The sequence below is a fragment of the Aquila chrysaetos genome, chromosome 14 (genome assembly GCF_900496995.4).
Source record: "Aquila chrysaetos chrysaetos chromosome 14, bAquChr1.4, whole genome shotgun sequence".
NCBI lineage: Eukaryota > Metazoa > Chordata > Aves > Accipitriformes > Accipitridae > Aquila > Aquila chrysaetos.
The window spans coordinates 25,215,605-25,240,371 of record NC_044017.1 but is presented as its reverse complement, the minus strand read 5'-3'; the positions used below and the strand labels follow the sequence as shown (position 1 = coordinate 25,240,371).

At 37.7% G+C, this 24,767-nt stretch overlaps 1 protein-coding gene across 5 annotated transcripts in view; it reads right to left on the bottom strand.

Moving 5' to 3' along the window:
* Nucleotides 1-24,767, bottom strand: part of DIAPH3 (diaphanous related formin 3) — a 249,906-nt gene that overhangs the window by 108,419 nt on the left and 116,720 nt on the right. For all 5 annotated transcript variants that reach the window (XR_003926581.2, XM_030036634.2, XM_030036632.2 and 2 more), the window contains one exon: nucleotides 2,676-2,915. Coding sequence is in view for 4 of the 5 variants with exons in the window: in XM_030036634.2 (XP_029892494.1) it covers nucleotides 2,676-2,915 (240 nt within the window). In the remaining variant the exon portion in view is untranslated. The remainder of the gene's footprint in view (nucleotides 1-2,675; nucleotides 2,916-24,767) is intronic.

The following is a 24,767-nucleotide window of genomic DNA, read 5'->3' as shown; positions in this document are numbered from 1 at the left end:
CAAATTCCCAGTGATTCTCTCTGAAAAATCTGTCAACCTTCAAAAGGACAAGTAGTTGCCTGTAGGTTGCACTTGTCTGGGGATATCTAGTGTCAGAGATCTGAAATTTTACAGATAATCTCTAAGGTGGCCATAGTTGCTGTGCCCCCCAGCAAAATCTGTAATAGTTGGTATTTCTTTCCTAATCATAGAATGGTTTGGGTTGGAAGGGACCTTTGAAGATCATCTAGTCCAACCCCCTTGCCATAGGCAGGGACATCAATACACTCATATTCAACAACCATTAAGGTTGCATTATCTTCCCCCTAGAAAAGTTTTTAAGCACTGTGGTCTGGTATTTACAAACTAGCATGAAGTGATGCTAAATCAAATATATATGAAATCTCTGTCATTGGAACTTCATTTTTTTACTTGTACATTTCTTATGTAAATGAAGCATATTGAGTACTATGATATATATTTATACATAAATTAATAAAGTCCTGAAAGGAGTAAACCAGTATCACTACTTCTAATCCTATAAGATGATACAGTATCAAAATTACACTGTACTAAGCATTTTGATAACAGGGAGCAAATTACCTTTTTTGGTCCTTATAGCTTTGTATCTACTTCACCTACAGACCATCAGTAGTGATCAGCATTTCTCTTGAGCAGAAGGTTGGACTAGATGCCTACTGACAACCCTTCCCACCTGAATTATTCCATTATTCTTAGAAACATGCACACACTTCCCAACTAGTTAACTACGTACCCTATTCAAAGTATTACTTACTTTAGCTCTTAATTTGGCCTCACGGAGACTCTTTGAGAATTATTAGTATACCTGGATTTCAAAAGCTTTCCACAATCTTCTTCACTATCAAGTTCTTAACTATCCTTCCAGTTAGGAAGCTTTCGTAACTTTTAAGCAAACTTCTTTTGTTACCAGCAAAGCCAATTATTCCATCTCCTACCTTAACTACATAGAAAACAAATGCTCCAATGCCGCCTTTATCATAAATTAATAACAAAAGAACACTTATGTCCTCCTCATGTTCCTCTTTGCTAAACTAAATACACCCAAATGCTTTTTTTTTCAGTTTGGAAGTGTTAGATGTTACTGTGATCTGGATTCTCACCAGTCAGTCTATATATTTTCTGCAGTAATTCAGACAAAACTTCACTTAAAACCTTATCAGCACCAAGGAAACAGTAGATAATTACCATCTTTATAATACATAGAAGGTCCACTAAAAGAAACATTTTTTTCCTCTCCAACAGAATGTTGTAACCTCCTGTAAAGCTAAATAACCTGTAAACATGCAAAATCTAAGCTAGTATGAGATCCTAGATTATCAAATGCATTTAATGCCAGAGCACTGTAGAGTTAGCCAGGACTTAAAGACCATTTTCTGGAATTCTGCCTAGCCATTCACTCCTTACTTTCATTATCTGCACACATCACTTCCCTTTCCTATGTGTAGTACTTCATGGTAGTCTTCAAAATTTTCATCTTCTAGATCTTAAATTTTGAATAATAATTGATTTTTAATCCTCCTCTGCAAAGTACCTGTAACAATTACCTTCATATTGTTTTCATAAGTATATTTCTTTTTTGTTGCCTTGTGCATTAAAAATACAGAGAATATAACCAGACAGATTCTTGTAAAATCATACCTAAGAAGTAAATGCACCCAATTAGAGAGAGAACCTTTAGTATGTTCCTTCTGAACATGTTTCTCAACAAATTGTACTTTTAACTCAATAATTTCATCTATGCTGTATTTCTCTAGGTGGCTGATGCATGCTTAAATGTTTACTTTAGACTAGGGAAGATATATAACTTATTCTCTATGAATATTTAAGTTATAGGTAGTGCATTCAACACTCAAGAACCATAGTGAAAGAATTCTTCTGAAACATGGCAGAGTCAGGGTCATTATTTTAAAGAATGCAGAAGTTAACATATTGTATTTTTGCTTGTGTAAAAAGATAAAGAAGCTGAGAGAAGACAAAGAGTACATACAAACTTCCAAATAATTCTTTTCTCATAAGGACTATTAAATACATGTGCACCCTCCATTAATTTTGCAGTGACCTCCCAGAGGGCAAATGAAAAAAATAACAACAATAAGTAAGGGGAAGGGAATTAGGATTAGAATCGATTATAAATTAACACTCAGGAAATTACAGATGTCTTCTTGTATATACCTTATATAAAAGTTGAACGAATGAAAATGTAAGGAAAAATAGAAGAAAAAGGGAACTGATGAAACTGAGCAACAACAGAAAAGAATCAGATAATGAGAAAATTTATGTAAAACAGAAAACATAACTGTACTAAAACAGATTAAAATGTGACAGCCTTAGAAGTGTAAGATGACAACACTACTATGATGACAGTGATATGGTCCTTCCATAACCTTATTTAGTTTGGGTTTTTTTTATTATTATTATTCTCTCAACATGGAATCTTCTAAAAGTTTAAATGCAAACCAGTCTCAAGATGGCTCTACACAGCTTAGCTGTATTGTTCAAACCATCAACTAATGCTAAGAATTATGGGAGGAAAAAAAAAAAAGAAAACAAAAAATTAACTGCAGAAAAAACATCAAAACAAAGTATTTAAGTAGCATAATAAAATCAAATTAAAACCTCAGTGTAATGCTCAACATGGACATTTCAAAACTCACTTTACATAGGGAGCTGAGATTATATCCAAAGGTCTGTGCATTTCGAGAACCTGCATTCATGTAGTTTCCCATTAACAATACTAGTTCCAAAAGCTTGCTAAAGCTTTTACTCTTCTTTATCTCTTCACAGGCAGCACTGACAGCCATGATGTCAGGTTTGATGTTGTTCACCTGCTCCTCAAACTGAAGCTTAAAAAGAATAGCACTGAGCCGTGGCCGTAGTCTCTTCACGTTGCTCATCTGATTGAAAAGAAAATAGGAGATTTCCTTTAAAATTCATGGTACACTTTGGCACTGTACAAATGCATACAATCTGAAATGATTTATTGGTGTGACAGGCTTGAAGAAGCAATATATCTGCTATAACTGATAGCAAATGAACGAATGAATGAGAGACACTTGGGTAAGCAACTGAAATCCCATCTTGTGGTTAATACGAACTGCCCCCATCCTGTCCCAATAACTAGTATGTGTAAGCAATAAAAGATAAAGTGTCATCATATATCACATCTGTCAACTCATATACCAAATCCTGTAAAACTAATCCAAGTTTATGACCCAGTAGTTGCAAAGTAATAGAAGTAGTTCGCAGATTTTGTATAACTCGGGATGTACCAAAACAAGGTAAATCTCATTTTCTGGTGCAAATATTTAAAAGCTGATTTCAATAAAAGCTTAGTATAAACTTGCAGGAAAATAACAGTTTTGAAAAAAATCTCAGCTATGAAACACTTAATATAGCATATGTTAATATATACCAGTATTCATACCATATACTCCTGTATACTAACCTCACACAGTTAATTAGGTAAAGCAGAACGCTCCAAGGAAAACAGTAGCTTCTGTAGATCATGTGCAAAAGACCTGGCCTTTTCTGTGGTTTACTGGTCAGATATTTTCAACAGAAGTTTCAATCTTCCCATATAGCTTAGGTCACTGAATTCCCAACCCAGAGTTACTTTGCACATTATTTACTCTCTCCAAACAAGAAGACTCCAGATTTTATTGCTTCTTTAAATCAAGGAACATCGAACGCATATTAATGCAATAAATTACATTCCTCCATCTCTCAAGTTTCCAATGTACTACTCATCCTTCCAAGTCTATCACAGTGTCCTGCTTTCAGCTGGGATAGAGTTAATTTTCTTCCTACTAGCTGGTACAGTGCTATGTTTTGGGTTCAGTATGAGAAGAATGTTGATAACACACTGATGTTTTCAGTTAAGTGTTTAGACTTAGTCAAGGATTTTTCAGCTTCTCATGCCCAGCCAGCAAGAAGGCTGGAGGGGCACAAGAAGTTGGGAGGGGACACAGCCAGGGCAGCTGACCCAAACTGGCCAAAGGGGTATTCCATACCGTGTGACGTCATGCCCAGTATATAAACTGGGGGGAGTGGGGGTGGGGGGGATCGCTGCTCAGGAACTAACTGGCATCGATCGGTGGGTGGTGAGCAATTGCATTGTGCATCATTTGTATATTCCAATCCTTTTATTATTACTGTTGTCATTTTATTAGTGTTATCATTATCATTATTAGTTTCTTCTTTTCTGTTCTATTAAACCGTTCTTATCTCAACCCACAAGGTTTACTTCTCCCGATTCTTTCCCCCACCCCACTGGGGGCGGGGGGGGGGGGAAGTGAGCGAGCAGCTGCGTGGTGCTTAGTTGTTGGCTGGGGTTAAACCACGACACACAGAAATCTTCAAACATTTTTTAAGTTTGGCATCACATACAATCCCCGAAGATTTCTGTTTTTCATTCTTGTTCCTTTTCTTCCTACCAGGCATTACATGTTCCTTGCTTTTTCCTTCTTCCACAGCAGAAATAATGGTTTTTTCCTCCCTGCTCTGGTTCTGTTTGCACTTGAGAAACACTAGTCTCAAATTCTGCCATGAGCTTCTTCCCTCATTTTTCCCGATCCTTATTTTCTCACCAATTTGATGAATTCTGTAAGACCTTCTTCCCCATCCTTGTATTTTTCCTTCTCAAGGCAGGGTTCAAGCCAATAATGCCTTGATAGCTCCTGAAATCCTAAACTAGGTTTGGTTTTGTTTTTTTAAAATAAAAAAACACGTTATGGTTTCCAGCTATCAGTACTTCTCAATGCAAGAAAAGCAGCAATAATATTAGCACTTCTCCTATAAAGTAATAGGTTTCATGTAGTGGCCTTAAAAGTTTGCCTTTAAATTGGAAATATCCCCCTCCAATCCACAGTGATACCTAAGGTTTTACAGAATATTTCTCAACACGTATCTAGCCTATCAATGCGAAAATCGCTGACAGTGCAACGTTCACAAGTCATTTGGTGCCAATTATCCCACAATAGACTCAGTGAAAAGGATAATGGTGACACTCTTCATCCATTTCAGTGTAAAGTCAAACAAGTTACCTTTAACTGATACTGAAGGCTGTCTAATCCAAAGGGTTTGATACAGAAGCAGAAGAGGGTGGAATTTACAGTGTATTTTATTGGTTTTACTGTGACAGCAGTAGAAAATAAAATCAGGTAGAGTTAACATTTTATGCTACTAAGCCACTTCTGCAATGCCTGCCTAGCAGTGCAACCACCTGATGATATCCCATTGAAGTAAATACACCATTTGGATTTTAGTTCAGGTAAGAAATCTTCAAGTAAAATAAGCAATCCTTTCCACTAACACTTTGGTTTTCATCACAGAGCAGAGCACACAAACAGGATGCCTTTCAGATGAAACTAGGTTGAAAAATCAACTCCACTACTGAGCTTTAGTCCACAGACTGCCTGCAGCCTGGTCCTAAAGTAAAACATTTAACATGTATACAGTTTGAATGTTAGCTCAGTATCAACTGTAGACAGATATTCTGTACTCATCATACACTAAATAGCATCCAATAGTGTGGTAAAACTGTTACTTAAGAATGGGTAAGCAAGGATAATGGGATTTGTATTTAAATAGGGCATTTCACAGGGAAATAGAAACAGAAATACCTAAAATCCACCTAAAATGAACATAGTGCTCTTACTACTTTACACCTAATTTAAGAATAAATACCTAAAAGAATATTAAGGAACTAGATAGAGGCAAGTGTCACAAGGTCATTCTCCCAGCTCCATCAGGAAGAAACTAGTATTAACTCCTTTTCCTCAAACTCCTCACTCACTAGATTTATATACGTACTACTACTTTTCAGCATAATGAGAATATTCTTCTTAATTTTAAGTTTTGCTCTCTGTTCAGCCAGGAAGAATTTGAGACTAGACTAGAAAACCCACAAAACTCCACTGAAATTATCCAGACTTTTAATATTTATCCCTACTCAGGGTGCAATAGAGATGATCATTAATATTAAACCATGGGAACTAACAAAATAAAGTGTAAGTTGCATTGATTTTAAATGGTACCAAGCTCAAGATACTACAGAACCAGCAGATGATGTATCATTTAGTGACTCTTGGCTTCTCAGACAGGCTGATTCTTGAAACTGAAATAATCAGGTACTTTAGATCACAAAGATGTGTTGCACAAACATGAGCAAGCACATATGCATAAAAGATGCAAAGTTTTTATCAGAACCAGTTATCAGAACCAGTTTATCAGAACTGCAACAAACTAAGAAGTTCTGTACATAAATCGTAAGGATAGATGCAGAAATATGTCATCTAAAAAGTCAGAAACAGAAGCACATGCCAGAAACACAACAGAAATGCCATTGGGTGCTTTTTTTGGTAATTGTTTTTTAAACACTCTGAAATCCATAGTTCATGTACAAGGCATGTTGCTGGTACTATCTGTTTACCTGTTTGCTAAGTCAATAACTGAGAAGGGAGGAGATGGAGAGTTCCCTTAGCAATATGTGGCTTTCTTTGTGTCATGTAGTCTACAAATATATTCAAACTGTAAATTCCATACACCTCATCACAAGAGATGCTAAGAATTTGTGTCGCAATGTTGAGAGGCTTATGTTCATTCCCTATACTTTTTTATACTCAGCATATAAGTCTACTTATGTCCTTACAGTGGAATCCTGAAAACAGATAATCCAAATAACTAAAAAGGGAAGTTGAAGTAGAAAGCTAAAGAATGAGCAGACTACATGTCAGAGAACTCAGTGTATAGGTAACAAATTGTGCTATCTTTCACATAGCAGTCCGCAAGAATATTCTCACTATGTGCAAGTCCAAATGGGAACTGACAACTGAGTTGAGCTGTCCAGTAGCAGCTCGCATAGCCCTTTATCCAACAGCAAAGAGAGTTTTTTCTCTCAAATACAGCATAAATCAGAAGGCACCTGCAAGAGTGTCCCATCTGGTAAACGTGTACTTTCACTGTCTGCTTTGTTGATGCCAAGTAAAGGAACACGTCTCAGAAGTTACCCTGACATTAAATTTTGATCACTGAATGGGATTCATTCTTACCACAAGCTCATAGAGAAAAACACTGCAAGTGTTCCAGTTTCACAATACACCTTCCTTAAAAGATCAACAGTGCCGAGGCTGTCAGACCACCTGAAAGTGTTCCCATCCAAAAATTAAAATATCAGTTATAGCCAAGCAGACTAAAAGAGTAAACTGGAAGGGCATCCCCTGGGGAAAACGTATGGTTTTCATCACTGCAGCATCAGTGAACTCTACAGACTGCATAGGTATAAAGTGTGAATTTCTAACATTTCTCTTTAGACTCAGGCACTTGAAAAGCAGAAAAAAAATTTCAAGTAAGGAAGAACTGATACCTTAACAGACCTTTTATCATATTTAAAGAAGAAAAAAGAACACCCTGCTTAATTTGAAATAGGCAGTCAACATCCCCAAACCTGAGGGAAGACCACCAGCATTCTGGAAAGACCAAACATTAATTCAGTGTATAGGAAGTCAATCCACTATAACGGAGCAGTATTTTTGTTCAGATGTTTTTACGGTTATGTGGAAATAGTACATCTTTCTTCACCTTTGACACAGTCTTCTTCCCAAATAAATGATAATGAAGTCAAAACCTGACAACTCAAAATTAAAATAACTTATGAGAAACCAAAAGTCTTTATATTTACAATGTCGATATGTGTACATGCAAACAATTGAACTGATGACTTTTCAGCATTACTAGCACTGATAGAGGGAACATCCTGCTACTCTATTTCTCCAGCTTGATTTATAAACAGCTTGTATTTGCACCACTGACTTGATCTCTTGTAAATCCAAGATTCTCCTAAGACATTCAAGTTAGAAGAGAAGGGAGTGTACTGTAAATGACACAGGGACAACACCTATCAGTTACCTCCTAGCTGCACACAGGTAGCCTTCCCTTGTCTTGTGGATGACAGTGCACTGATATACAGTGCAGAAAATCCCTGGTACTGTTTTTGATGGCATTATGTTCAACAAAGATGGATGGGCAAGGCCAGTCTGCAGATGTCAGAAATGGGGGCATTCCTTTTGAGTACTCCAGAAGTCACCTGTCTCATGAAATACATCTAAATTGCCAATGGGGGCTATAACAGAGTTGTCAAAATAAGCTGAGTTTACAGTCTTCATGCTGAAATTCACAGATAGGTATGTTCTACTATAAAAAGAAAGAGGTGAGTTTTTTTGTCTTATCCAAAAAATACAATTAGATTTACTGACATCTTGATCAGAATGGAACGTAGAGACAGCTTTTGTTTCTCCAAGTTAAATTTAGACAATGGTGTTTTCCTAAAAAGGAATCATCCAAGAGTGGGAGGGTCTGAGTTTACCCAAATTCTTCTATTTTTGAGGTCTATTAGAAGTCAGGTTTTTTTTTTAAAAGGTACATATTGAGCAGATGCCACTAAACTGAAAAGCTTTCCTCGTGGGAAACCAAGTCAAGAGTTTAATATAGGTGAAAATCCTCTGTAAAACCTCTAATTAGCCAGATAGCAAACAAATAAATTCATACCAGAAGTCAAAGGCAGAAGTCATTGAGGAATTGAAAAATAGAATAATATAATATCAAACCAAATGGAGAAAAGTTTCTAAAAGTAAAACAGACCTAGCTGTATTCCAGATTGAAAAATCTGATCAGCTTAGATCTAAAATAAATGCCTCGTCTTCTGTCTGGCTACTTCCAGGAATCCACCTCCTAATGAAAAGTAAGTCTACAATATCACTCTGAGTCTCCCAACATACAGGCCATGAAGGTGCAGACAGATGATTAAGGTCTGGATGCGAATGTCTGAAAACCACGACAGCTGGCTTCGTACTTTCCATCAGGCTGAACAACCATAACTCCAACATAAAAGTGGAATTTGATGCTATGTAATTATTTAAGCAATACACAGTGGTAACAGACCACAGTAGCAGCTGATTGTGATGTCTTGGATGTGACAGACACGACCCATTTCAAAAAAGCTCAGATGTCTAGCACATTCATATTTAGTATAGTCTTCTCTACTGACCCAACAAAGCGTCCAAGTTAATTTCCTAAGCAGGAAGGTATGCATCTATGATGACAGTACTGGTAAGGAAAAAAGTATTCCACTATAGATCTTCTGTGGTCCTGTCAATAGGGAATTCAATAATGGCTGTGGAATTTTTATCCATATGGTTATTTAGTGTATTTGGAACCACAGATAATCTGTGGCAAAAACAGTCTGACATGAAGTGTCACATAAGTCAATGCTGTGGAAGACTGCTTGCATAGACTGGAGAAAGTTCCCCAGTTCTACAAAATGATCACAGGGAAAGTAAATGCTAATGCACTTGGGCTCCATAGGAGCTCCACTGACCTCTAAAGTCTGAAGCTGGAATAGGTGAAATACCTCCATAGTAATTTCAAGCTCCAGGGATCTAAGAGGTACTGACTAGCCTCAAGATTCTTTCAGCACAGCTGCCCTACATCAGCCAGTCATTTGGATGCCTTGCTCAATTTAGGTGGCTAAATTCCAAGAAACCCTTGCAGCTGCTGAGAGTCAAAATGGCACAATCATGTATTATCATGGTCCTTACTCAAAACAGAAGTGTTTTTCTTAAGATGTTCACATCACAACATGAACATTAGAGGATTGCTTACATTTCTAGTGAAGCAAAAGCATCAAATCAGATTCAGGACAGGCTCTTGAGACATTTAGAGGAATCTGCAAAGCGAATGGCTGGAGGCAAAAGATGAGGACCCTTCAGACAAACAACCTTACTGATCTGAAGTTGTAGAGGTATCTGCCAAGAAAAAAACTGAAAGAGATAGCCTATGTGTGTGCTAGAAGAAACAACAACAAACCACTTCCAGCCATCTGAATTAACATCAGACAACAATAAGACAATTTTTTTTAACCTATTCTTTAGATTAGCTTCCCAAAATAGTTTTACCAGAACTTAAGAGGGATAGGAGTGAGACCTGCTAGTACTGAATCTTTTACAGGAGTGTTCCTCTATTATTCAGCATCACAATCTTTCAGTGATACAGAGGAAATAATATAATCCAATCCAATCGCAATTGCAAACACTCAGATCAGTGCAGATCATGATGGCCACTTTCAGAAGATATTTCTGGAGCCTGGTTCTCCATCCTATCCAGGTTCAAGGTTTGAAAGAGACCAACATTACAGGAGTTAAGGATGTTCTCCCTCTAAACAGCATAAATAACCTGACTGCAATTTGCCATAAAGATTTTTTAAACTGTCACAGATAGCAGATAATAGAAAGTTAACCTTTGGCAACACTCCTGGAAAGGCTGGAATTACTGAGAGAGAACAGTGACAAGGCAGAGCAGCAGATACCCAAGACTTCTAGAAGACAACAGAAGAAGGTAAGGTTTACAGAATGAAATTAAAACAATCAAAACATCTCACAGCACAGACTCACCTCACCACTTCAGGATTTTAAACAAACTGAAACGTCCCTAGGTATGGCTGTGCCAAAGCATCAAGTATTAGGAAAGGTAGAGTACAACTCTGCAGATACAGTGATAGTATGATATTTTCCAGACAACAGTGAAAAACATTAATACATTCTGAGTTATCCTCAATGAGGACATACAGGTGAAACCATCAGCTGAATATGGAATTGATCATTTTAAGTGTCTGCTGAATTATTTAAGACAAACTAGCCTTCATCAGGCCTCACTCTAATCTTCAATTTACTCTAGTGAAATCTTTTCCTTTGGTACGAACTCATTAAAAACACATCCATCAACGAACAAGCTGTGAAGCCACGTGAGGATTGCTTGCCAAATTCTATTTGGGTTAGCTATCAGTGTATTTCACAAGGTCTGGGCATTAATTATTTCTGAAACAATATTTCACAACTCCCTCAATTTTATCTTTGAGTAAATAAAAGTGATCAAGGAAAAATCTGGCTTTTTTTTTTTCACTCCCAGACAATATGGGAACATATTTCCAAATATCTGAAGTTTTAAGAAAAGAAATAAAGCAAGAGCTATCAATCACACATGGCTCTTGAGATGCTCTTCTCAGGTGTCAGACTCCTAGCACAGTTGCCTACACCTGAGGTCAAATGTCCACTAATAACATCCTGACAAGTATTAGCAACTTTCTACATCAAAAGTGGTTATAAAGAATGTCAAAATTATGGTTTCTTAAATGGAATTGCCCTTACGGATTTAAAGCCATATTAATAAACATATCCAGGACTATTTTACAGCACTAAGGATTACAGGCACTGATGAGTCTACATGCTTACTACTGGACACAGCTCCCTCCATGCAGCATAACCAAATCAGAACTACTTTTGGGAATGGTTCCTGGTGCAATAGGCAGTTAACATACATTGGCATGGATAGGCCTGAACCCTTAGCATTGTTGTGTGGGCAAGAGAGTGGGGAGAGGTGGATGTGTGCTGCTGGGGAACTGGTGGGGAACTATACTTACAGGACATTCTTAGCTGGAGCAGCAAGAAAGCCTAACCTCTAATAACAACATGCAACTATATTTTGAGTATTCTGGCACTCTTCTATATAAACTGCATCCCAAAGTAACTTGGGGAGGGTGGGGGCAAAGATCTGGAGCCACCTGATATGGGACCAAACATTGCCATGCACCTCTGTGCCTCCAAAAACGCTGTGAAATGTCAGGCCCAAGAGATGCAGGGATGCCTGCTAGACACTCAAGTTCTGAACAGCTGGAACATGCATGTACCCAGCTCCCCTATGATGTGCTTCTCTGTCTTCCCCATGGTGAAAAAGGGAAGATGTGCTTTGTAACCATTAGAACATGCCTTAATGAACCCATCTGCCTCTCTTATTCTTCAGTCCTGAACTATCTGACCAGATGCTCAGCTCTTGAGAACTTTTGCTATCTCCCAACCCGTGCCCAGAAATTGTTTGGAAAGTGCAATTCTGCACAGGCCAAAAGCATACCCGTCTCTATCCTAACTTAGCACTATGGACAATTAAGATTCAATGTCCAAAAGCATTCTCCAGTGCTTTTTAGTTTATTAGTACAGACACAGCCTTAAAATATCATCTAGTGATTTATCATCCCCACAACTGCTAAAAATAGTGGGATACAAAGTGGTTCAGAAAGTTACTTTCAAAATACTGCATAATATCCAAAACTGTCCTGGTTTCTGCTGGGATAGAGTTAATTGTCTTCTTACTAGCTGGTATAGTGCTATGTTTTGGGTTCAGTATGAGAAGAATGTTGATAACACACTGATGTTTTCAGTTGTTGCTAAGTAGTGTTTAGTCTAAAGTCAAGGATTTTTCAGCTTCTGATGCCCAGCCAGCAAGAAGGCTGGAGGGGCACAAGAAGCTGGGAGGGGACACAGCCAGGGCAGCTGACCCAAACTGGCCAAAGGCATATTCCATACCATGTGACATCATGCCCAGTATATAAACTGGGGTAGTGGGCCTGGGGGGGTGGGGAGGATCGCTGCTCGGAAACTAACTGGGCATCGGTCTGCGAGTGGTGAGCAATTGCATTGTGCATCACTTGTTTTGTATATTCCAATTCTTTTATTATATTGTCATTTTATTAGCATTATCATTATCATTATTAGTTTCTTCCTTTCTGTTCTATTAAACTGTTCTTATCTCAACCCACGAGTTTTACTTTTTTTTTCCCAATTCTTTCCCCCATCCCACTGGGATGGGGGGGAAGTGAGTGAGCAGCTGCGTGGTGCTTAGTTGCTGGCTGGGGTTAAACCACAACAAAAAACAATATAAAAATTGATGAGAACTGAAGTTGGATGGTTTTGGTCCCTACTATTCCCTGAATTATTTTAGTACAAAAAAAAGGAAAGGCCACCAAGGACACAAAGGACAGCATATGCAAAACAACACTTAGAGATCAAAAAGAATAAAGGATTTCAGATCTCATACAAAATGTAAAAGCTATGTGGATTCTCTGAACCATCACCTGCAACAAGCTATCTTAATCAACATTATTTTGCTTCGTCTCAAATACAAATATATTGAAGAGTAAGAAAAAAACCCAAATCTATCCAACATTTGCCTCAAGTATTTTCAGCATAAAACAGCATGCAGATGAAGTCAGTAAACCTCTGTCATTCCAGAATCTCTTTTTCTGAATTTAAAAGTATAAATTGTGTGAACAAAACCTGAGAAGCTTAATTCAAAAAATGGGATATCATTCTGTGTTACCAATTCTTTACCATTAATCCACTAATAAAATCCACCTTACCAGTTTGAGATGAATTTCAAGGTAGCTTGCTTAGTAAAGGCAGAGATCAGATAATCATGCTATGGCCTATGGCTTTACCCGAGATCTGTGATATGATATCCTAGGTGCAAAGTGTTTATTTTCATCAGAAAGGTGTTCTTAAAAGTAAGTATTTAAGTAGTGGTATCATACTAACTGCAAAGTCTATATGCCATAAGCTATCCAAAACAATACTGTGTTTGGACATTTTGGTTAGTGTACGTATAGAATAAGCTGGGAAACATCCTTCACTCTATTCTGGTCTCCTATGGAGGAATCAACTACGTCACCCAGAAAGGGTGCCGGATCAAAAAGATGTTGATTACAGCTTCCATAGTTTCCCTAGTCAGTCAAATCCATTGTTTTGTTATTCCCACTATTAGAAAAATATTCCCATTATCTAACCTTTATTTTTTGTGTCAAAAATGTAAGCCTATTACATACTGCTGTACCAACCATCAGTATTCATGATAAATTATTCCCTTCCTTTTTCCATTTTTCCTACATGTATTTTGAGAACACTCTGCCTTGGTCTTAAGTTAAAGGACTTACAAACAATATTTCTTCATATTAGATGTTGCTATAGCTATCATCATTAGTCATAGAATCATAGAATGATTTGGGTTGGAAGGGACCTTAAAGATCATCCAGTTCCAAACCGCTGCCATGGGCAGGGACACCTTCCACTAGACCAGGTTGCTCAAAGCCCCATCCAACCTGGCCTTGAACACTGCCAGGGATGGGGCATCCACAACTTCTCTGGGCAATCTGTTCCAGTGCCTCACCACCCTCATAGTGAAGAACTTCTTCCTAATATCTAATCTAAATCTACCCTCTTCCAGTTTAAAGCCACTACCCCTTGTCCTATCACTACATGCCCTTGTAAAAAGTCCCTCTCCAGCTTTCCTGTAGGCCCCCTTTAAGTACTGGCAGGCTGCTATAAGGTCTCCTTGGAGCCTTCCCTTATCCAGGTTGAACAACCCCAACTCTCTCAGCCTGTCTTCATAGGAGAGGTGCTCCAGCCCTCTGATCAAAGCCCTCCTCTGGACTCACTCCAACAGGTCTATGTCCTTCTTACGTTGGGGGTCCCAGAGCTGAACACAGTATTGCAGGTGGGGTCTCACAAGAGTGGAGTAGAGGGGGAGAATCACCTCCCTTGACCTGCTTCTCCTGATGCAGCCCAGGATACAGTTGGCTTTCTGGCCTACAAACGCACATTGCTGGGTCATGTTGAGCTTCTCATCAACCAACACCCCCAAGTCCTTCTCCTCAGAGCTGCTCTCAATCCATTCTCCACCCAGCCTGTATTTGTGCTTGGGATTGCCCTGACCCATGTACAGGACCTTGCACTTGGCCTTGTTGAACTTCATGAGGTTCGCACAGGCCCACCTCTCAAGCCTGTCAAGGTCCCTCTGGATGGCATCCCTTCCCTGCAGTGTGTCAACCACACCACACCACACAGCTTGGTGTCGTCATCAAACTTGCTGAGGGTGCACCCAATCCCACTGTCCATGTCACCGACAAAGCTGTCAAACAGCACCGCTCTCAATACCGACCCCTGAGGAACACCAGTCTGGAGTCTCTGTTTTGGTCCACACATTTATAACTGTTGCACTAAACATCTCCAAACTGAACGTAATATAGCTGGTGCTTCAGCAGAGGTGAAGAGAGGAAAACTTAGAAGTTTTACAGGCTACATTCATAGTTCTACATTTCAGTTTCATGTATGTTTATTGGCTGCAAAATGAGGACACAACTGATTCATGTCTGACTTCCCATCCACTAGAATCCACTGTTCTTTATCAGAACTGCTCTGTTAACTATAGACTTTAACTCTACAATCACTGCCATTTAAATCTTGAGTCACTGATGTTCCTAAAATATTTTTCACTCTCATTAAGCAACCTATATTAGGCAAAGACTGTTTAGTAAAAAGAGGTACCCAGCAAAAAAGGAAATTATTCAAGAGTCAGTCACAACAGAGCAACATAACAAGAAGATGGTTACTGTCACCTGAATTATGATGTTTCCGAAACAAAGAAAGCATAGTGTATCCAACCCCCCCCAAAAGTATTGTTTGAAATGTAAATTATGTCAACATATCTGAAATACTTAAGTTGTATATTTATCATTCCCATAGTCTTTCAAACACTGTATTTACTACACAAATAAAAAGAAGAGTTGTCTGTCAACAAGTTCTTTTTCAAGGGCATGTTTCTTGCTGAACAGGTTTTACAAGTAAAACGTGTTCAAAGTCGTCTTTGTCATGGTGGCACTTCCTGTCTGCAGGATTGTAAGAGGCTGAATTGTTATCTCGAACCATTTGCCTCAAAGATTGTTAGGTATGAGGGACTGGGCTGTCATCAAGGAACTGTGAACTGCTCATCTTGAGCCCTTTGTCTCCAAGATGGCCGGTTTAAGCGGAACACTCCTGTCCATAAGGACGATTACCAGGCCATTGAGGCATCCAGGGGAGGAAACTGGGCTGGAGCTGATAAGATATTGGTTTCTGGTATTGATCTCGCGAAGGTTGTGTGATAAATGAAACCTGCAGCGCATGACATCATCGAAATATGCCCTATAAAAAACCCCTAGAGACAAGTGGTGAGAGGGCCTTTTCTTCCTCACCAAAGAATTGAAGATTAAGGACCGACGGGACGCCGCTGGATCGGTGCTGGTGACCATCCTTGCAACTCCCACCACCTACTGCTTGCCTGAGGGCCGACGGGACGCCGCTGGATCCATGGTGGCGACTATCCTTGCAACTCTATCCCGACTGCTTGCTTAATTTCTACCTTTTCTTCCATTCTATCCTATCGCTACCATTTTCCACTTTTGATACTTTTGATAATAAAAACTCTTTTGACTATACGGCATTTGACCTCGTTTGTGTCTTAATCTCGCTCTTGGGATCATATCGAAACCTTCCCCGACATTGGATCGGGACAAGGATAAACATTCACAAAAGCCCTTTTTACTCTGACTACATTATTAGGTCGATGTGATTTCTTCCTGCTGTACTTTTCTTTAACAGAAATATTAAGGTTGATGCAAATAGAAATGTGTGCATGTAAGCAGCAGAAGACACAGCACCACAAGGGTCACCAGAATGAGCTGTATTTCTTCTCAGCATTCCCAGCAGGTTGCAGGGGCAAGTTGAATACGAGTCAACAGTGTGCCCTGGCAGCCAAAAGCGCCAACTGTGCCCTGGGGTGCATCAAGCACAGCATAGCTAGCTGGTCGAGGGAGGTGGTTGTCCCACTCTACACTGCACTGGTGCGGCCCCACCTCAAGTACTGTGTGCAGCTTGGGATGCCTGAATACAAGAAGGACATCAAACTATTAGAGTGTGTCCAGAGGAGGGTGATCAAGATGGTAAAAGGTCTCAAGGGCAACACTTATGAGGAGCAGCTGAGGTCACTTGGTCTGTTCAGCTTAGAGAAGAGAAGGCTGAGGGGTGACCTTATCACAGTCAACAACTTCCTCATGGGGGTCAGCGGAGATGGAGGTGCTGATCTCCTCTCTCTGGTGACCAGCAACAGCACATGAGGAAAGGGAATGAAGCTGCATCAGGGGAAGTTCAGGTTGGACATGAGGAAAAGGTTCTTCACTGAGAGAGTGGTCAGTCACTGGAACAGGCTCCCAAGGGAAGTGGTCATGGCACCAAGCCTGTCAGAGTTCAAGGAGCATCTGGATAACACCCTTAGGCATATGATCTAGTTTTAGGTAGTCTTGAGAAGAGCAAGGAGTTGGACTCAATGATCCTTATGGGTCCCTTCCAACTCAAGATATTCTATGATTATTCCTTTTCTTATTAGCCCACCAGTAAACTGTAAGCATGTATTTTAAACATAGATTCCAGAAGTTAGGAGATTCTGAGGTAAAGACAACCTCATGGCAACTGATGACTTCTTAACATATAGAAGATCTGTCCAAAAAAGCTTGCTGTCACCAATCAAGAACCACCACAGAGGCATAATATGGTGTTGAGAGAGTCCCTTATCCTCTGTGCTGCACATCAGCGATCCTGGCCAGACTGCTCAGACACACACATGGTGGTGCTCCAAAGGATGTGGGTATGACAGCACAAGTGAATCAAAACTATAAGAGACTGAGCAGGTAAAAATCAATTTATATCAAGTTTTTCTAAGTAAAAAAACACTTTTCCTTCTCCATAAAATCTCACACAGAGGTTTTTTTTCCTAGGTTTTTTTTTCCATTCAAGTCTGAAACTAAAAGCTTTAGGTTACTGTAAACTTCTCTTTTGTATTTATCCTTCAACTTAGAAGAAAGTTCAGAAAGTTTACTTCAAACAAGCAAGCAATAAGATGCCCTTATCAGTTGCTTCATGACCCTTACAATTTTAATCTCAGAAAAAAACCTCATGACTCAGATCTAATTAATACAAATGAACAATAGAAGATAATCTTTAGTACTTGAATATTTTACATTCAAAAACCACTGAACAAATGTTGACTCACACATATCTATTATAGCTTTATTAAAAACAACTATAATGAACAATGGTTTATTTTTCAACTCTCCAGCAGTCCTTCAAATAAGCACATATTATTTCTTTTCTCACACTATGTTTCTTAAAATGCCCTAACCTTGCTTGCCTGAAAATACCACTGTATTATCGGATCACATTCTTAATTATGCTGTAGTTGCGCAAGTGATCTCCATTACACAACTACATAACTGTAAACCATAACTCAGAATAGCATTTAACTTGGTCTTCTCACTTATTTACAAGATAAACTGTCGTTAAAAAAGGTTCATAAGGGTTCTTGTTGAAAAACTACTCTACAAGTCACGTTTCCCAATAAACCAGCTGATCTAGAAACTTTTAGCTTCTGCTTTCTTCAACATAACTATATTTTTCTTGTATTTTGTCATCCCTAAGTTCTTTTCCCGTGAAGTTGAATTGCACCTCCATGGTCCAAACCCCTGTATTTTAACCTGTTCTTTATACTTAAGATTACCCATGGTGGTGTTTTTCCTTTTAAGTTTCTCTCAAGTGAATATCTAAATGACCATTATTTTTTTCTGAAGTTATCAGCACCTTCACTTGGCAGCCAAATGATGGTTTTAGATGGCCTAAGCAAGAGTTAAGAAAAGCAGAGCTGTCCCCAGGTAAGTCAACAGTGGACTCATGCCAGAACACTGTCAGTGCCTGGAGTACAAATAAAAAACATACTCTAATGGAGTGGAACTGAAGCAATGTTAGATGTTAGCTTAGCTCACATAACCAAAGAAAGGCTCTGTTGCCCCTGGAAAGCCACACAACACCCTGAGACTTGCACTAAGAGGGAAAAAACAAACAAACAAAAACCAATCAACCAACCACACAGCTAAAACAGCTATGCGTATTGGTTTCTGTCTCAGCTGTAACTGGACACATGTTGCATGGTCATCAGTGTTCAAGACAGACATCATGCTATGCCACCCAGACAAAACCATTAAAGTCAAAAGGAAGCTGAAACTCAAGATGACCAAATAATAGCTAGAACAGGGGACAATATAATTATGTGCAAGTAAATATGAGAAACTGTTCAAGTTCGGGCAGGAAATTGTCCAGGATTTCATGAAACTATGAGAGAAAACAGAGGCAGTGAAGCTGTCAGGGCTTCAGCAAAAGGACACAACAACAGGGCTGATAAATACACTCAAGGCTAGTAGGCCTTGGTGTTTGGAAGAAGTGACTGAGAATTTCATACAGACAGGACCACTTCTTTGTAGAATGCAGTTTTGAAAGAGACCAACCTTTAAGAATTTTACACAATCAAGATAAGGAATTTTAACCAGCTAGAGAGGAATGGTGAGAAGGAAATTGAAAAAAAAAAAAAAAAGGGTAAGAAAAAAAGAAGTATAAAATTTTTTTACATGAGGAAGATAGAAGGACAAAAAACCAGCAGTGAGCTCATCATCAACAGTGGAATACAAAGAAAAGATCAATGCTATAACAGGAATGAAGATAAGTAAAAACATAGCTAAACTTATATTTGGATAAGAGACATTGGATATATTGATACAGCAGAGTGAGTGTGTAAATGACAGCTAGGATGTATTCTGAAGAATATGCAATGGATCGAGTTTTGAAGTAAAAAATTCAGAGAGAAAGAAGTTACTGCAAGCATGAATGAAGATAACAGTACATGGATAAGTGTTTCTACTTGTAAAAAAATTAAGGAGATAAATATTTGGCAAAGACAGGCAAACTAAGTGCCAAACTGCATTAAGAAGAAAACAAGAGTTAAAAAATTTAAACCTGGCTGACAACAAAATCTGGGATCATCAAAAAAGTGAAGATGACAAATGTAAAAGAAAAACAACTGCTATATGAATCAATGGACGTAAGTGCCTAATATTAGGCATTTTGGAAAAATACTGCAGATGGTTAAAGCATGAGACTTGTCCTACAGAAAATTTCCTCCTCAATCTTTGTCATACAAACAAAACAATTACCTTATACTGCTCTAATAGTGCAGGAATTCTTTATACACATGCCTAATCCTCTTTTACAACCCTTTTGCAAAAAAAGCTATATAGCATAGTTCAGAACAAAAAGTGGAGTCAGGTAAGTATTAGTTTTGTAGTTAACATTCAGTTGCCCATGCCTGATTTAGAAATGTCAAACAAAAAAATGTGAGGTTAAAAAAAGGCTTTATTTGTAACAATGATTTCCAAAGTCTGGTTATTTATTTCAGAAATATCAATTGTTATTTAGTACAAAATATCTTCTTAAACTGGGATAAATCGCCATTTGGTTAATACTTTTTAGTTTTCTTTAAAAAAATTCTAACCTATTGGGTGACATCCTAACATTTATTTCTAGATTATTATTTCTTTGATTCCAAGTCTTCTTCCAATAGAATACTCAAAAAAACTTATAAGATACGTGATGTGAGTTTACTTATCACATTTTTACAATATTCAAAATCTTACCAGTGGTTTCCGATTCACTCCTTGACTGTGAGGACCAAAAAAAAAAAAGAAGAATCACAGACAAATTCAAAAAGGACTGCAACAATTCTTCAGTGTTTTGTCATCTTGTTTGTGTGGTAGAAAGATATTTAATCACTATACTTCAAGAACACAATTTCTTCTTTGCCCAATAAATTTTAGTAAAATAGTTCAATGTTTCAGCACTTTCATCATCTCTTATCCAAAAGACTCAAAGAAACAAGCTATATTGTATACCTTAGGTATAATGAAATCTTCTAGGGCTGAATAAGACTACATAAGAACAAAAGCCTTTGGTGAAAGATGTCTGAAATGCAAAACATCTTTGTTGACGTGAACACATTGGGTCTTGTTTCAGATGAAAGCCAAATATACACCTGTACTCAGCAGCAGGGCTTGAATGGCGGTATGGCAATAATTCGCCAGTGAAAATCCATTAAACAGATTACTACATTTAAAGTATCAGTAATGATTAATAAATCTAACTAGTAACTATTATATCAACTTAACTGAAAACGAATGAGATCAACATTATTAGTCTACGCGGTAAACATTGTTTATTTGATATGATGACAGCGACTACGCCCAAAATTAGAAAAAAATATTCTGTAAACCAATACTTTTTTCTCAGTAGGAAAGAACTATCTGCAAAACAAATCAACATTGCTAAATGTTTTAAGTCCTAAAGCAACATAATACTTATACTGCCCATTGGAGAAAGCACCAAGAAAAACAATTTAAAAAACACCAAAACCCCCAACCTTCTGTCAACAGTAACCTACCAAGACGATCATCTAGCCAAAACCCCATTCATCAGATGGGTCTCTCATTGCAAGTGTGCTGTCATATGACTACTCATTTCTAAACACAAAGATAATCTTCATCATTAACAAGCTTTATAGAATATATCACCCAATATCAGTCATAATCAATGAAACCTCCAGGAATATAATCTGAAGGTTAAATTACTTTAGGAGGAAGTTTATTGCCCTAAGTACAGAACAAGAACTATAGTAAAAGAAAATGAAATTGAATATTTAAATTTCAGCAAGCACTAGCATACTTCATCAAGAATCTAAGCAATAAAATACAGCATTCAAAACAACATCGAATTAAGTTAATACTATGAAGCTAAGTTAAAGTGCTAAATAAGTGGAACAGATTTAATATAGTTTTCATAAAATAGTTCATGGATGCGTGCAAGCCAAAAAAAAAACCCAAAAGCCAAACTCCACAGTTATAGGTGATAATATCTATGTTCTGAGACATCAGCCTGAAGTAAGTGAAAGAACGAACGTACAGGAAAATAAAGTAGTTTATCTAAAGAAAACCTAAAGTCTGGAAGAGAAGATAAGGGTAATAAAGGATTTATTTTACACTTACTGCTGAATGAACAGAAAACAAAGTGCAAAGTAACTTAAAAAAGAGGACGATTGCAGAAACCACAAAAGCAACCCATAGAGTCACTATAAAAATCCCAAACAAAATCACAAGCCACACTCATGAAGGGAACCTGAACTGTTGAGAGTCATGCCCTCAACGTCTTTAAGCCAACAACAAAAGTTCATTTTAACTTCACTTGAGGTAAAACATACAATACTGTAACAGTCACAGCACGCCAGTATTTCAGTAAGTGTCTAGCTGTTTCTTTCAGAGTACCAAATCTTGACTTTGAATTCAAAGCCAGAAGGATAAAAGAAGGTTTCCATTACAAATTTTTTTATTATCACACAAGTAGTAATTATCAGTTTATTCACTACTTAGGCTTTTCCTTGGGAGTCAAGTAGTTTAGTCTTTCCCTTAATCACAACTTGAGAGCAAATTAACAGGGGATCTCCAAATTCTCTGAAATACCATAACCACAAGACACTACTCGCCTAAAATATACACCTGAATGTCTTGTATTGTGTGTCTAAGCTTGATTCTCCTCATTTGAAAAGAATACCAAAAAACGAGGCATGAACCAGCAATTTTAAGAAAAAAACCCAAAACCAGCTATACTGAGAAGATTCATATTTGTGTAAACAGCAGTTCTCAAAGAAATGAGTAGAAGTTCTCAGCCCACTCCCCAGTCAGAATAAAAAAAGATACAAGAGAGCCTGATGAAGATTGAAGATGCATAAGATTCCATATTCAAAGAGTAAAAAAAGTGACTTATTCAAAACTTCTCTCCTCCAAGAGAAATGAAAAATGTTTCATCTCAAAAACTGATTGTAGCTTGTTCTCTGAAGTCAGCTCTACTAGATGCATAGAAGGTGTGACACTAGAAAAATTGTGCCCAATGATGGGGTTTGATTTTGTTCATGCTTTTTTTTAATGCTTTGCATGGAAAACTAGGGAAAGCACACACTTGCACTGTTCAGTGGGAATCTGGTTGTTCCTTCAGAAAAGAAACTCCACCAACTTTTGAGATATAAGAACTCTTATTATTTAATGCAACATTTTTCTGAGTTATCACATTGATAAATTAATCTTAAAAAATTGAGGCAAATCAGTTGGGCCACATCCAGCAAAACATGACCTACAGTGCTCCTGGTCTAGCTCTTCTCATCAGACTGACAGTCCCATCTAACTGAAGAGGTAGGTCTGAAAGAAATAACTAACAGTTAAAAATGTCCACCAATAATGTTGCACCTTGTCAATCGATACAAGTCAATCACTGTCTTAAGCCAGATCATTTCATATTTATTTATACTTAAATACCACTGGATTTAAAAAAACACAGCAAAAGGACAGTGGCATAAAATGAATTACTACTTAAGATTTAAGAAAAATGTGAATTAACTTGCAGGGGTGCTTTAAAATATACCCTCATTTTCAAAATAACACAGAGACAGTGCTGAAAGGGAAGTAATTAAAGCATTAAAGTGACTGAACTAAGTAACACAAATATGTGTAAGAGTGTGTTCAGAAATTTTATTAATCTTAACAATATATGCAGCAGAAGAGAGTTAGACCATAGAATACTATACTGATACCAGGAAGGTTCATTGGTTATTAAGCAGATGATACCTTTTTGCTTGCCAACTAAAGTACCTTTTTAGACAAAACTGATCAGGATAGCCAATTCTGTAGTTGTACAATAGTGAGGATACTGTTAGCATTACAGAGACAGTAATACGGTATTAAAACCTCTGCCAATAAATGCTCCAATACTACAGGAGTGTCTCTGAAAGAATTAAAACTAGAGATTATTCTTTAAAATACAAAAAGATACTTGTTATGATGGTCTGATGACAGCAAAAGTTAAAAGATAAACACTTTTTTCCCCATAAAGCGAGTTTCTTTCCAGAAGACACCTTGTATTAAGTATTAGAGGGTTCCTGATCAATTGGAAAATGTTGACACACTATATTTCAAATTTATTACTGTTGTTAGTATGTCCAACTGTAGTAAGTCCGACATTTTTGAAGAGCAAAAGACAGACTTGTCAGTTGGGCGAGGCTCAAATATGAAATGAGAATAGCAAAGCAAGCTTTAACCCATGTGGAATTCATTTTTAAATGTCTTTTTTTGAATCAATGTTTATTCTTGATAATAAAGTAAAAAATATGTTTGCTACTTAACTTTGTATTTTACTAATTCGATTAAAATGCATAACCCTGCATGTAATTGTCCTATATAAGTACTTCCCCAATGAGACAGTTACATACATATTACTGTTGGAATGATTTGGCACAGTCAAGCAGGTGTCGACCCCTCAGTCCAGTTCATGGTCAAATTTACTAGTGTAAATCCATCTCTACTGGCATTTTGCCATAATTTGTCAGACTCAAATGAAGCTGCTGAAGTTTAGACATGTGCTTATCTCTGTCATCCTGGCAGACACAGTTTGAAACAAGGTTACCAGGGAGAAGCATCATGCTCAGTCTACTTTACTCAGCACAGGGCACTTCAATTTTCTCAGTAAGTCATACATATGAACCTCTCCTCTACGTTAACAATCTATCCTTTCAGTTTTCTAATATTAATTTTTCTGGAAACCCATGAACTTTTAACATTACTGACCAGAAGCGCAGCATTTTCAGAGCTCAATTCCAGAATAGACTCAATTAGTTTTTCTTTTAAAAAATAAAAATGTTTGACATTTACATAAAACTTAAACATAAAACCCAAAAAGATTTACATAAAAAGGGTCCAATTCTGACAAGTACAGAAAGACTTGTCATCTGTGCCACCAAATAGCACAAAAAAAACCCAAAACCACAAACAGAAAATGGAGCTCGACAAAGTCTTTGTAAAATATTCCATTACTAGCTTTCTCCTCTTTTCCTGCGTTGCTTATCACAGTGTCATCTAAATGTCTGGGTCAACCAGATTTATATTAAAAGACTATGGCAGAGGTAAAAATGCAAGAGACTGTTTTGTTTTCTTTATCATACTCACTCTTCCTAACAAGGAATTTTTTCCCCCTTCCTTTTGTCCTTTATCAACTCTTCTCCAAACATTTCAACTTCTAGATCAAATGAGCCAGGAACTTTATCAACAGCTTTTATTCATTACACAAGGAAATTTCATT